Source organism: Oncorhynchus kisutch, linkage group LG20, assembly GCF_002021735.2.
Source record: "Oncorhynchus kisutch isolate 150728-3 linkage group LG20, Okis_V2, whole genome shotgun sequence".
NCBI lineage: Eukaryota > Metazoa > Chordata > Actinopteri > Salmoniformes > Salmonidae > Oncorhynchus > Oncorhynchus kisutch.
This window is the reverse complement of record NC_034193.2, coordinates 2,724,140-2,739,165: the sequence shown is the minus strand read 5'-3', so window position 1 is coordinate 2,739,165 and position 15,026 is coordinate 2,724,140. Positions and strand designations below refer to the sequence as shown.

At 47.5% G+C, this 15,026-nt stretch overlaps 1 protein-coding gene across 1 annotated transcript in view; it reads left to right on the top strand.

Annotated features, from left to right (window-relative positions):
• The window catches only part of LOC109881287 (spastin), a 29,297-nt gene extending 15,477 nt beyond the window's left edge, over nucleotides 1-13,820 (top strand). The window contains exons 9-16 of the mRNA XM_031799141.1: nucleotides 430-505; nucleotides 1,207-1,298; nucleotides 3,160-3,239; nucleotides 9,080-9,122; nucleotides 9,276-9,355; nucleotides 9,469-9,539; nucleotides 10,757-10,797; nucleotides 10,927-13,820. Coding sequence (XP_031655001.1) covers nucleotides 430-505; nucleotides 1,207-1,298; nucleotides 3,160-3,239; nucleotides 9,080-9,122; nucleotides 9,276-9,355; nucleotides 9,469-9,539; nucleotides 10,757-10,797; nucleotides 10,927-11,052 — 609 coding nt within the window. The 3' untranslated portion in view covers nucleotides 11,053-13,820. The remainder of the gene's footprint in view (nucleotides 1-429; nucleotides 506-1,206; nucleotides 1,299-3,159; nucleotides 3,240-9,079; nucleotides 9,123-9,275; nucleotides 9,356-9,468; nucleotides 9,540-10,756; nucleotides 10,798-10,926) is intronic.
• Nucleotides 13,821-15,026: the final 1,206 nt, after the last annotated feature.

Below are 15,026 nucleotides of genomic sequence, written 5' to 3'. Positions count from 1 at the left end.
ACTGTTGACCAGGGTAGTGGACTACTGTTGACCAGGGTCTATAGGGTAGTGGACTACTGTTTGACCAGGGTCTGTAGGGTAGTGGACTACTGTAGACCAGGGTCTGTAGGGTAGTGGACTACTGTAGACCAGGGTCTATAGAGTAGTGGACTACTGTAGACCAGGGTCTATAGGGTAGTGGACTACTGTAGACCAGGGTCTATAGGGTAGTGGACTACTGTAGACCAGTACCCAGGTAGAAATATGTCCCAACTAGTGGATTAGCTCACTAGTTGATCAGTTTAACTATCAATAAACAGATAAGTCTTTAAACTGCTTAGGAACTCTTTTAAAACCACTTTATAAAGTTGACCTTTTACGTTCCAGTGTAAAGTGTTCGTACCAGTAGTTGTACTTGAGTGACCTCTGACCTGTATCTCTCCTTCCCAGGTGGGAGAGGGAGAGAAGCTGGTCAGAGCTCTGTTTGCTGTGGCCAGAGAACTACAGCCTGCCATCATCTTCATTGGTTGGTTTGAGTGATTTTACTGGATACTCAACATCTTCCAACAGTGATCTGACGTCCAACATTAACATTAGAACTTGACATAGTTTTTTTGTTGTTCGTCTAGGACTAGGCTTTTAGTCTGTCCAAAGAAACCGACCGTTCATTACATTTGTTTAATAGTAATAATGGATTGGATTTTTATAGCGACTTTCTACATAGTGAGTTACTAAAGTTAGCGCTTTACATAGTAACGGGTGAATTGGACTAGTTAAAAGATGCAGAAATTACTCTGCCATTTCCTGGTTGCTAATATTCCAATAGTTTTGCCTAATTTCAGTTTATGTGACAAAACAAGCAGGTATAGTGTATAGAATCATTGTACCATAGAAAGCGCTTTTCTATCACCAAAAATATTGTATTTTCAGCTGTTCGTAGCTGGTGTACAAAACCGAAAGTAAAAGACGCAAAAAACTAAACATAAGAACGAGAAGCATAGAACTAGCGCACATAGATCAGATGTACAGCTTCTTAGACAGGCTGTCAATGAGAGTGACAGATCTATAACACACATTTCTATGTGAATTTGGTCAGGTCGTCCCCAAAAAAGTGCCATTTTACAGCTTTTAATAAAAATGTTGTTTGTTTGTTTCTGAGAGACTGAACAGACAGTAGCTGTTGTGGTGACGTTCGCTATGATCCCTGTCTGTTTGCCTTCCTCCCAGATGAGATCGACAGCCTGCTCTGTGAGAGACGGGAAGGAGAACACGATGCCAGTCGGCGTTTAAAGACAGAGTTTCTCATACAGTTTGACGGGGTAAGACCAACGACCATTTTAGTTATGTCACGGTAATGTTACTCCCGTCTGCAATTATCAACGGCAGTCGCAATGTCTATGTACTGTTTACTGAGTGTTTCCTGTATGGGTTATGAATGAGCTATAAAATACCTTATGAGTGTTTCCTGTATGGGTTATGAATGAGCTATAAAATACCTTATGAGTGTTTCCTGTATGGGTTATGAATGAGCTATAAAATACCTTATGAGTGTTTCCTGTATGGGTTATGAATGAGCTATAAAATACCTTATGCACACTACATGACCAAAAGTATGTGGACACCTGCTCATCGAACATCTCATTCCAAAACGGGTGGGTATTAGTGTGGAGTTGGTCCCCTCCTTTGCTGCTATGACAGTCTCCACTCTTCTGGGAAGGCTTTCCACTAGATGTTGGAACATTGCTGCTATAACAGCCTCCACTCTTCTGGGAAGGCTTTCCACTAGATGTTGGAACATTGCTGCTATAACAGCCTCCTCTCTTCTGGGAAGGCTTTCCACTAGATGTAGGAACATTGCTGCTATAACAGTCTCCACTCTTCTGGGAAGGCTTTCCACTAGATGTAGGAACATTGCTGCTATAACAGCCTCCACTCTTCTGGGAAGGCTTTCCACTAGATGTTGGAACATTGCTGCTATAACAGCCTCCACTCTTCTGGGAAGGCTTTCCACTAGATGTAGGAACATTGCTGCTATAACAGCCTCCCCTCTTCTGGGAAGGCTTTCCACTAGATGTTGGAACATTGCTGCTATAACAGCCTCCTCTCTTCTGGGAAGGCTTTCCACTAGATGTAGGAACATTGCTGCTATAACAGCCTCCACTCTTCTGGGAAGGCTTTCCACTAGATGTAGGAACATTGCTGCTATAACAGCCTCCACTCTTCTGGGAAGGCTTTCCACTAGATGTAGGAACATTGCTGCTATGACAGTCTCCACTCTTCTGGGAAGGCTTTCCACTAGATGTTGGAACATTGCTGCTATGACAGTCTCCACTCTTCTGGGAAGGCTTTCCACTAGATGTAGGAACATTGCTGCTATAACAGTCTCCACTCTTCTGGGAAGGCTTTCCACTAGATGTAGGAACATTGCTGCTATAACAGTCTCCACTCTTCTGGGAAGGCTTTCCACTAGATGTTGGAACATTGCTGCTATAACAGCCTCCACTCTTCTGGGAAGGCTTTCCACTAGATGTAGGAACATTGCTGCTATAACAGCCTCCACTCTTCTGGGAAGGCTTTCCACTAGATGTAGGAACATTGCTGTGGGGACTTGCTTCCATTCAGCCATAGGCTCATTAGTGAGGCCGTCCACTGATGGTTGTATATATGATATCCTTCAACAGTCTCCTGGATGGTTGTATATATGATATCCTTCAACAGTCTCCTGGATGGTTGTATATATGGTGTTCTTCAACAGTCTCCTGGATGGTTGTATATATGGTATCCTTCAACAGTCTCCTGGATGGTTGTATATATGGCATCCTTCAACAGTCTCCTGGATGGTTGTATATATGGTATCCTTCAACAGTCTCCTGGATGGTTGTATATATGGTGTTCTTCAACAGTCTCCTGGATGGTTGTATATATGGTATCCTTCAACAGTCTCCTGGATGGTTGTATATATGGTATCCTTCAACAGTCTCCTGGATGGTTGTATATATGGTATCCTTCAACAGTCTCCTGGATGGTTGTATATATGGTGTTCTTCAACAGTCTCCTGGATGGTTGTATATATGGTATCCTTCAACAGTCTCCTGGGTGGTTGTATATATGGTATCCTTCAACAGTCCCCTGGATGGTTGTATATATGGTATCCTTCAACAGTCTCCTGGATGGTTGCAGGTGCAGTCGGAAGGGGCAGAGAGGGTTCTGGTGATGGGAGCTACAAACAGACCACAGGAGCTGGACGAAGCTGTGCTCAGGTACTGGACACAACACACACAGGAAGCTGTGCTCAGGTACTAGACACAACACACACAGGAAGCTGTGCTCAGGTACTGGATATGATGCACTCACACACAGGAAGCTGTGCTCAGGTACTGGATATGATGCACTCACACACAGGAAGCTGTGCTCAGGTACTGGACACAACACACACAGGAAGCTGTGCTCAGGTACTGGATATGATGCACTGACACACAGGAAACATGGGAACCAGTTAATAACGCTCTGCACACAAAATAAAGTTCTGAACCGGTTCAAACTAAACATTAGAAAAATAATAGATAAAACGTTTTCAATGCTAATTAAGTATACTATATTTATCACTTCTCGCGTTGGATTTATTAACTACAAAAAAAAAGATAAGACAAGTTTTGATTTGGCTTCCGGTGACGCTCCGCACACACAAGCTTATTAGCTAGCTAACTCTGGCTTAACATTGGACCAAAACCAGGAAGTTCAAAGACATTCAAAGGTTCCTTCCTTCATAGAAGCTGCTATGTCACATGTCTAATTCTGTGGGCCAAATTTCAGATAATGCATATCATAACAACATGCCCAGTGCTACAAGCCAAACCCTCCTCCTTCACCTTCTCTCCCCACCTGCCAAATGTTTTGTCACATCTCGCACCCTACACTGGTCTGTCCTCAATGCATATACTGTACATAGTAAGCTGCTCTATCCGCACTGAGTGGTCATTTAAATGTCGAGCTAAATGTAAACAACAACAAAAGACACGTTTTTAAAAAATGTGTTCCTTTCTGTTGTTTTTTCAAATCTCTGAAATCGTTGTTTTGTTGTTGTTGTTTACATTTGTTAAGCCAGAGTTAGCTAGCTAATAAGCTTGTGTGTGCGGAGCGTCACCGGAAGTCAAATGAAAACTTGTCGTATCTTTTTTTTTGTAGTGTAACGGCGTTCTCGGTCCGTGTGTGGTGGGTGATTCTGTAACGGCGTTCTCGGTCCGTGTGTGGTGGGTGATTCTGTAACGGCGTTCTCTGTCCGTGTGTGGTGGGTGATTCTGTAACGGCGTTCTCGGTCCGTGTGTGGTGGGTGATTCTGTAACGGCGTTCTCGGTCCGTGTGTGGTGGGTGATTCTGTAACGGCGTTCTCGGTCCGTGTGTGGTGGGTGATTCTGTAACGGCGTTCTCGGTCCGTGTGTGGTGGGTGATTCTGTAACGGCGTTCTCGGTCCGTGTGTGGTGGGTGATTCTGTAACGGCGTTCTCGGTCCGTGTGTGGTGGGTGATTCTGTAACGGCGTTCTCGGTCCGTGTGTGGTGGGTGATTCTGTAACGGCGTTCTCGGTCCGTGTGTGGTGGGTGATTCTGTAACGGCGTTCTCGGTCCGTGTGTGGTGGGTGATTCTGTAACGGCGTTCTCGGTCCGTGTGTGGTGGGTGATTCTGTAACGGCGTTCTCGGTCCGTGTGTGGTGGGTGATTCTGTAACGGCGTTCTCGGTCCGTGTGTGGTGGGTGATTCTGTAACGGCGTTCTCGGTCCGTGTGTGGTGGGTGATTCTGTAACGGCGTTCTCGGTCCGTGTGTGGTGGGTGATTCTGTAACGGCGTTCTCGGTCCGTGTGTGGTGGGTGATTCTGTAACGGCGTTCTCGGTCCGTGTGTGGTGGGTGATTCTGTAACGGCGTTCTCGGTCCGTGTGTGGTGGGTGATTCTGTAACGGCGTTCTCGGATCGTGTGTGGTGGGTGATTCTGTAACGGCGTTCTCGGTCCGTGTGTGGTGGGTGATTCTGTAACGGCGTTCTCGGTCCGTGTGTGGTGGGTGATTCTGTAACGGCGTTCTCGGTCCGTGTGTGGTGGGTGATTCTGTAACGGCGTTCTCGGTCCGTGTGTGGTGGGTGATTCTGTAACGGCGTTCTCGGTCCGTGTGTGGTGGGTGATTCTGTAACGGCGTTCTCGGTCCGTGTGTGGTGGGTGATTCTGTAACGGCGTTCTCGGTCCGTGTGTGGTGGGTGATTCTGTAACGGCGTTCTCGGTCCGTGTGTGGTGGGTGATTCTGTAACGGCGTTCTCGGTCCGTGTGTGGTGGGTGATTCTGTAACGGCGTTCTCGGTCCGTGTGTGGTGGGTGATTCTGTAACGGCGTTCTCGGTCCGTGTGTGGTGGGTGATTCTGTAACGGCGTTCTCGGTCCGTGTGTGGTGGGTGATTCTGTAACGGCGTTCTTCGTTTGTTGAAAGAGAGTCGGACCGAAATGCAGCGTGGTGGTTACTCATGTGTTTAATGAATGAAAGTGACGATACATGAAATAACTAATGAATACAAAAACAACAAACGGAACGTGAAACCTAATTACAGCCTATCTGGTGAACACTACACAGAGACAGGAACAATCACCCACGAAATACAAAGCGAAACCCAGGCTACCTAAATACGGTTCTCAATCAGAGGCAACGAGAATCACCTGACTCCAGATTGAGAACCGCCTCAGGCAGCCCAAACCTAACTAGACACACCCCTAATCATAGCAATCCCAATCCTATAAAACCCCAATGCGAAACACAACACGTAAACCCATGTCACACCCTGGCCTGACCAAAATATATATAACGAAAACACAAAACACTAAGACCAAGGCGTGACAGAACCCCCCCCCCCCCCCCCCAAGGTGCGGACTCCCGGACGCACCTCAAAACCATAGGGAGGGTCCTGGTGGGCGTCTGTCCATGGTGGCGGCTCCGGCTCGGGACGTGGACCCCACTCCATAAATGTCATAGTTCCTCCCCTTCGCGTCCTGGGATAATCCACCCTCGCCGCCGACCATGGCCTAATAGTCCTCACCCAGAACCCCACAGAACTGAGGAGCAGCTCGGGACTGAGGGGCAGCTCGGGACTGAGGGGCAGCTCGGGACTGAGGGGCAGCTCGGGACTGAGGGGCAGCTCGGGACTGAGGGGCAGCTCGGGACTGAGGGGCAGCTCGGAACTGAGGGGCAGCCCGGAACTGAGGGGAAGCCCAGTACTGAGAGGAAGCCCAGTACTGAGAGGAAGCCCAGTACTGAGATGAAGCTCAGGTAGGTAGTAGGCTCCGGTAGATCCTGGCTGGCTGGCGGATCTGGAAGATTCAGGTTGACTAGCAGATCTGGAAGATTCTGGTTGACTAGCAGATCTGGAAGAATCTGGTTGACTGGCCGATCTAGCTGCTCTATGCAGACTGACAGCTCTGACTGCTCCATGCAGGCTGACAGCTTTTTGCAGACTGGCGGCTCTGGCTGCTTCATGCAGACTGACAGCTCTGACTGCTCCATGCAGGCTGACAGCACCCTGCAGACTGGCAGCTCCTTGCAGACTGACAGCTCCTTGCAGACTGACAGCTCTGACTGCTCCATGCAGGCTGACAGCTCCTTGCAGACTGGCAGCTCCTTGCAGACTGGCAGCTCCTTGCAGACTGGCAGCTCCTTGCAGACTGACAGCTCCCTGCAGACTGGCAGCTCCTTGCAGACTGGCAGCTCCTTGCAGACTGGCAGCTCCTTGCAGACTGACAGCTCCTTGCAGACTGACATCTCTGGCTGCTTCATGCAGACTGACATCTCTGACTGCTCCATGCAGGCTGACAGCACCCTGCAGACTGGCAGCTCTTTGCAGACTGGCATCTCTGGCTGCTTCATGCAGACTGACAGCTCTGACTGCTCCATGCAGGCTGACAGCACCCTGCAGACTGGCAGCTCCTTGCAGACTGGCAGCTCCTTGCAGACTGGCAGCTCCTTGCAGACTGACAGCTCCCTGCAGACTGGCAGCTCCTTGCAGACTGGCAGCTCCTTGCAGACTGGCAGCTCCTTGCAGACTGACAGCTCCTTGCAGACTGACATCTCTGGCTGCTTCATGCAGACTGACATCTCTGACTGCTCCATGCAGGCTGACAGCACCCTGCAGACTGGCAGCTCTTTGCAGACTGGCATCTCTGGCTGCTTCATGCAGACTGACAGCTCTGACTGCTCCATGCAGGCTGACAGCACCCTGCAGACTGGCAGCTCCTTGCAGACTGACAGCTCCCTGCAGACTGACAGCTCCTTGCAGACTGACAGCTCTGACTGCTCCATGCAGGCTGACAGCTCCTTGCAGACTGACAGCTCTGGCTGCTTCATGCAGACTGACAGCACCCTGCAGACTGGCAGCTCCTTGCAGACTGACAGCTCCTTGCAGACTGACAGCTCTTTGCAGACTGACAGCTCAGGCTGCTCCGAACAGGCAGGAGGGAAGGAAGGCTCTGATAGCGCTGAACAGACAGGAGACTCCGGTAGCGCAGGAGAGGAGAAAGGCTCCGACAGCGCTGGAGAGGCGGGAGACTCCGACAGCGCAGGAGAGGCGAGGCGCACTGTAGGCCTGATGCGTGGTGCTGGCACTGGTGATACTGGAGCGAGGACACGCACAGGAAGCCTGGTGCGGGGAGCTGCTACCGGAGGACTGGAGTGTGGAGGTGGCACAGGATGTGCAAGGCTAGGGATGTGCACAGGAGGCCTGGTGCGTGAGGCTGGCACCAACTTCACCAGCCGACTAACACGCACCTCAGGACGAGTATGGAGCGCTAACTCAGGTGCCATCAAATCCCCGACACGATCCGTCGGACGAATATGATATCTATAGCACCAAGCTAGCAACTCCCTCATTACTCTCCACTCCACTTTCCCCATTAACTCCTTCACAGTCTCTGCTTCGCTCACCTCTAACACCGGCTCTGGTTCTGGTCACCTCCTTGGCTCCTCACAATAAACAAGGAGAGTTGGCTCAGGTCCATCTCCTGACTCAGCCACTCTCCCTCTGAGCCCCCCCCAATACATTTTTTGGGGTGACTCTCGGGTTTCGCTCTGCGCCGCCGTGTCTGTTTCTCCAACTCCATTCGCCTATAGCCTTCTTCACACTGCTCCAGCGAATCCCATGCGGGCTCAGGCACTCTCTCTGGGTCGGCCGCCCACCTGTCGATTTCTTCCCACGTCGTATACTCCATGCCATTGCTGTCCATAACGTCCTCCTTTCTCTGCTCCTGCTGTCGCTGCCTGTTACCACGCCGCTCGGTCCGTGTGTGGTGGGTGATTCTGTAACGGCGTTCTTTGTTTGTTGAAAGAGAGTCAGACCGAAATGCAGCGTGGTGGTTACTCATGTGTTTAATGAATGAAAGTGACGATACATGAAATAACTAATGAATACAAAAACAACAAACGGAACGTGAAACCTAATTACAGCCTATCTGGTGAACACTACACAGAGACAGGAACAATCACCCACGAAATACAAAGCGAAACCCAGGCTACCTAAATACGGTTCTCAATCAGAGGCAACGAGAATCACCTGACTCCAGATTGAGAACCGCCTCAGGCAGCCCAAACCTAACTAGACACACCCCTAATCATAGCAATCCCAATCCTATAAAACCCCAATGCGAAACACAACACGTAAACCCATGTCACACCCTGGCCTGACCAAAATTTATAACGAAAACACTAAGACCAAGGCGTGACATGTAGTTAATAAATCCAACGCGAGAAGTGATAAATATAGTTTACTTAATTAGCATTGAAAACGTTTTATCTATTATTTTTCTAATTTAAAAAAATCTCTCATCTCTCCCTAATTTCTGAATCAGTCTTGTAACGTCAGTAGGCTAATGTAGCCTATGCTTCAGATGGGGAGAGGCAGTTAGCCTAAAACGGCTGGGGGAAATAACAGTTCTGTTCCAAAACCAGTATAGATCACTTTCATTCCCTGTTGTGATTCTGTTCATGTCATTTGTTTTTCTTCTGTTTTCGGTTCTGTTCCCTGAACCGGTTCAAACCCCTGGTGACAATATTTAATTTGTTATTTTGTTTTTCCCTCAACAGGCGATTTGCCAAAAGGGTGCATGTGGCCTTACCAACAGAGGAGGTAAACCCTTGTTGCATGTTTCCTCTTGGTAGGACCAACACTGAACTTTGTTATGGCTTGAGTGGTTTACTGGGTAGATTTAAAAAAACAGTAATAATAAAAATAAAAATAATATATTTTTTTACCAATGTTATGTGTTTGCTATCATCACAGACGCGTTTCAAGTTGCTGAAGAATCTATTGGGAAAGCATGGACACCCACTCAATCAGAAGGAATTAGCCCATCTAGCAAAGTAAGTTCTCACACTGTTACACTATGCCATGCCACCCCCCCCTCCCAGCATAAACCGTAGAGATAAAACTATACAACCTAAACATGCTCTAACCGAAATATAAACCTTCTCAGAATGACGGGGGGCTATTCAGGAAGTGATCTTACATCGTTGGCTAAGGATGCTGCTCTTGGACCAATCAGGGGTGAGTAAAGGCCTATCTTTCAGCCTGTCCCAATGCCCAAAAGTTATGGCTATGTGCAATAGTAATAGACAATGTACCTATTATACACTATCTGGACAGTTTATTAGGTACACCTCGGATTGCTCCTACTATATAAAACAGGCAGATGGGCATCGAGGCATTCAGTTACTGTTCCACTGAATGTTAGAATGGGCTAAACTAGTGACCTAAGTGACGTTGAGCGTGGTGTCATCGTCGGTGCCAAGCCGACCGGATCCATAATCACTGAAACAGACGCCCTCCTGGGCTTTTCACGCAGGACAGCGTCTAGGGTTTCCTGAGAATGGTGTCGACAACACAAAACATAAACATCCAGTCAGCGGCAGTCCTGTGGGGGAAAATGTTGATGAAAGAGGTGAAAAGGAGAAAGGCAAGAATGGCTCAAGCTAACAGGCGCGCCACAAACAGGCAAATAACGGCGCAGTGCAACAGTGGTGTGCAGAAAGGCAACTCGGGGGAACGCACAACTCGGGCGATCCTTGTCATGGATGGGCTATTGCAGCTGCCGACTCCTATCAGTTAAAAACAAGAGGAAGCAGCTCCAGTAGACAATTGAAGAGTGGAAAACCATTTCCTGGAACGTGACGGTCAGTTCAGTGTATTTGAGTGGCCTGGTCAGTCCCACACCTCGACCTAATAGAGTCTAATGGGATGAGATGGAACGAGCAGCATGAATATACTGCCGTCCAATCTGCAGCAACTGCATGATGCCAACGGGTCAGCATGGACCGACATCCTTGTGGAACGTTTCCGACACCTTTGTAGAATGCCCCGAATAATTCAGGCCGTTCTGGAGGCAAAGCGGCGTCCGTCCCCTGTACTAGTTGGGTGTACCTAATAAACTGTCTGGTCGGTGTATATTATAATATTGTAGCAAACTTGAGGGGGGATTAAGGTCGCTACAGTGTCTTTATGCCTTGACGAGGTCGCTAAGTGTTGGGTTAAGGTCGCTAAGTGTTGGGTTAAGGTCGCTATAATGTCTTTATGCCTTGACGAGGTCGCTAAGTGTTGGGTTAAGGTCGCTAAGTGTTGGGTTAAGGTCGCTACAGTGTCTTTATGCCTTGACGAGGTCGCTAAGTGTTGGGTTAAGGTCACTACAATGTCTTTATGCCTTGACGAGGTCGCTAAGTGTCTTTATGCCTGGCCCCTGATCATGTTTGTTTTGTCTGTTCACACAGAACTGGGACCAGAGCAAGTGAAAAACATGGCTGCTAGTGATGTAAGTTATAACAGCTCAAAGCTATAATAGACTGTCTGACATGAATAAAGAATACATTTCTGTGTATGAAATAGAGAACATATTTCTGTGTATGAAATAGAGAATATATTTCTGTGTATGCTGTTACAGATGCGTAACATCCGCTGCAAGGACTTTGAGGATTCTCTGAAGCGTATTAAGCCCAGTGTCAGTCCCACAACCCTCGACCTCTATGTACGATGGAACACTGACTACGGAGACTCTACAGCCTTCTAGAACCATGGAACTAACTAATTTCCCAGCTAGCACATAACGTTCTGAGAACCATATGTTTCTTAGAGCGTGGTTGTTGTTCTATGTTTATTTTGCCATAAAACCTTTTCACAACTTTCTGGGAATGGTACAGGGAGTCGCTTGGCTTTGGAACATTCTCAGCACATTTAAGGAACTTGACAAAACATTTTTTTTGCGGTATTTCATTGCTTTAACCAGAATGTTTCCTAAACGTTCAAACATGGTTACGTTCTGGGAACGTTCTCCAGCTGGTTTGACGTTGGGAATGTTCTCAAATTGTTCAGAGAATGCTAAGAAACAACGTTCTTCTGTGGGAATTTCAGTACTTTAACATAACGTTCCCTTCAGATTGCTTCATGGTTCTATTTAAAGTCAAATAATAATCTGAGAGCGTTAAAACGTTCCATAAAAACCACAAGACAACTTTAACGTTCACAGAACAGTCTAACAATCTTATTTAAAAACATACCGTTTTCAGCGTCAACAAAACTTTCTCTATCCTCTATCTTGTTAATAAGTGTGTTCAGGTGTGTTGGCCGTAACCCACTAATTGACCACAGCTGATCTTAATGAGTGCTTGTTTCCTTTTGAAATGTGGTCTGTTTTTAAAATAGACTAAAAATGAACAGCTTCGTATGAGTTTTTAAAAAAACACGGCATTCCAGCTGCATCCTGGTGGTGCCGTGGACTCATTTCATGGATAAAGAACAGAAGGTTATAAGTTTGAATCTCACTGATGCCGTGTCACAATAAATAAAATAACTGTGTTATGGATGATTTAATACCTAAGCGAATTCATTTCCATGTGTCCTATCTGTGCTGGGAGTTCCAAACAAGCAGTGTTATTAAAAGTCTCATTTAAATATTCAGTGAAAGTTTTAAGGACGTTTTTCAGAAACCTCCAAAATAACCTATAATTTCCATTTTCACTGCACTAATTAAAACCCCCCCGGGAAGTATAGACTTTACCATTAAATGGTTCCTTACGAGTCCTTTCCCAACAATGCAGTTTAAAAGTTATACAACTAACAAATAGAAGAAAGAAATAACAAAAAGTTTTATCAAGGAACCAGAGGAAAACGTTCTCAGAACCTCCCTGCAACCTAAAAATTAAACCCAGAACAGTCAACGTTTTCACTTCTATTCTCAGAACGTTTAAAAAAAAATATATATGTTCGGGAAGCATATGGCTTCGTTCCCACAACCAATGTGAAACCTAAATCATATGTTCCCTTAACTTCCAACGAACCAAATCTGCTAGCTGGGTTAGTTCCATCTGAGACGTGATGGAACCAGGGTGTGTGTTCATTAGTGCACACCACCATAGCAAACAGTCTCTCCCAGTTTCAACGTTTTGCTTCAGTTTTGTGGGAGGGAAATGGAGATGCATAGAATAGACCACTGTAGAATTTGATTGATTTAAAAATGTAGAAAATTGCATAGAGAATTACGTTCTGATATGCTGCTATTGTTTTATTGACTGCTTTGAGAGTCGCAATTCTACTACTGTGTATATAGCTACTGCTTAAAGACAGGATAATACCCCCACCCCCACCCCTTACTCCCATATTGCCTCCTCAAGGTGTCTAAAGCATTCCACAGAGAAGCTGGTCCATGTTGACTCCAATGCTTCCCACAGTTGTGTCAAGTTGGCTGGATGTCCTTTGGGTGGTGGACCATTCTTGATACACACGGGAAACTGTTGAGTGTGAAAAACCCAGCAGCGTTGCAGTTCTTGTCACAAACCGGTGCACCTGGGGCCTACTACCATACCCTGTTCAAAGGCAATTAAACCTTCTGTCTTGCCCATTCACCCTCTGAATGGCACACACACCCAATCCATGTCTCAAGGCTTAAAAACCATATTTAAAAAATAATAATAATCTGATTTGAAGTGGATTTAGCAAGTGACATCAATAGGGGATCACCCTGTCATGGAAAGAGCAGTCGTTCCTAATGTTTTGTCCATTCAGTGTACATGTCAGCAACCACAGCTAGTGAAACCACGGCAACTCTCTAAACAGAGTTTTAGAATAGATGGTCGGCAGGGTAGCCTAGTGGTTAGAGCGTTGGACTAGTAACTAGGCAAGTCAGTTAAGAACACATTCTTATTTTCAATGACGGCCTAGGAACAGTGGGTTAACTGCCTGTTCAGGGGCAGAACGACAGATTTGTACCTTGTCAGCTCGGGGGTTTGAACTTGCAACCTTTTGCAACCTTTTCAAACCCCCGAGCTGACAAGGTACAAATCTGTCGTTCTGCCCCTGAACAAGGCAGTTATCCCACTGTTCCTAGGCCGTCATTGAAAATAAGAATGTGTTCTTAACTGACTTGCCTGGTTAAATAAAGGGAAAATAAATAAATAAACTAGTCCTGAACATCTCTAAAACTAAGAGTATTGTATTTGGTACAAATCATTCTTCGCAAGTTCGACATCTCTGCTGAATCTGGCAGTGAGCAAATTGAGGAGACTTAACTTCTTGCTATCACCTTTTTAAACCAAGGCTCATCAACTAGATTCAACCGCGGGCCTATCCCTATCTGACCTAGTAATCTAGTTAAGTCATGTAGTCATGTAGTCATGTATTCATGTATTCATGTAGTCATGTAAGTCTGTCTATGTTCATGTGTTTACAGACTAAAACACGTTACCATTTTTAATGTATTTTTCGTTATTTGTCGAACCCCAGGAAGACGGGCTGTCGCTCTTAACGGGGATCCCAATAAAACGTATGTGTTATAAAGTTGCATCCTACAACTCCAGATTTCTGATTGATTGATGAACTTATTTTGTAAAGTAACTGATAATCCGTTTTAGTTTTATTCCCATCATCCTCTGATTTGCTGTCTACATCTTACAAACTTCATCTGAGGCTGGGGGGGGGGGGTGTCCCAACTCATTCCATGGAGGGCTGGGGGGGGGTGTCCCAACTCATTCCATGGAGGGCTGGGGGGGGGTGTCCCAACTCATTCCATGGAGGGCTGGGGGGGGGGGGGGGTCCCAACTCATTCCATGGAGGGCTGGGGGGGGGTGTCCCAACTCATTCCATGGAGGGCTGGGGGGGGGGGGGGGTGTCCCAACTCATTCCATGGAGGGCTGGGGGGGGGGTGTCCCAACTCATTCCATGGAGGGCTGGGGGGGGGGTGTCCCAACTCATTCCATGGAGGGCTGGGGGGGGGGGGGGGTGTCCCAACTCATTCCATGGAGGGCTGGGGGGGGGGGGGGGGGTGTCCCAACTCATTCCATGGAGGGCTGGGGGGCTGGGGGGGGGTGTCCCAACTCATTCCATGGAGGGCTGGGGGCGGGGGTGTCCCAACTCATTCCATGGAGGGTTGGGGGGGGGGGTGTCCCAACTCATTCCATGGAGGGCTGAGAGGCTGCTGGTTTTAGTTTCCTTCCAGTTCAATTAAAATCTGAACACCTTCCGGGTGGCGCAGTGGTCTAAGGCAGTGCTAGCTGTGCCACCAGATACTCTGGGTTCGTGCCCATGCTCTGTTGCAGCCGGCCACGACCGGGAGGTCCATGGGGCGACGCACAATTGGCCTAGCGTCGTCCTGGTTAGGGAGGGTTTGGCTGGTAGGGATATCCTTGTCTCATCTCGCACTAGCGACTCCTGTGGCAGGCCGGGCGCAGTGCCCTCTAACCAAGGTCGCCAGCTGCACGGTGTTTCCTCCGACACATTGGTGTGGCTGGCTTCCGGGTTGGATGCGCGCTGTGTTAAGGAGTGCGGTTCGGATGGGTTGTGTTTCGGAGGACGCATGACTCTCGACCTTCGTCTCTCCCGAGCCCGTACGGGAGTTGCAGCGATGAGACAAGACAGTAACTACTAACAATTGGACACCACGAAATTGGGGAGAAAAGGGGGTAAAAATAAAATTAAAACCTTCAGTTCCCAAGAAACGTTGTCGAACGTTGCAGATAGAAATTCCGTGAATGGCTTGTCTTCCAACATGAT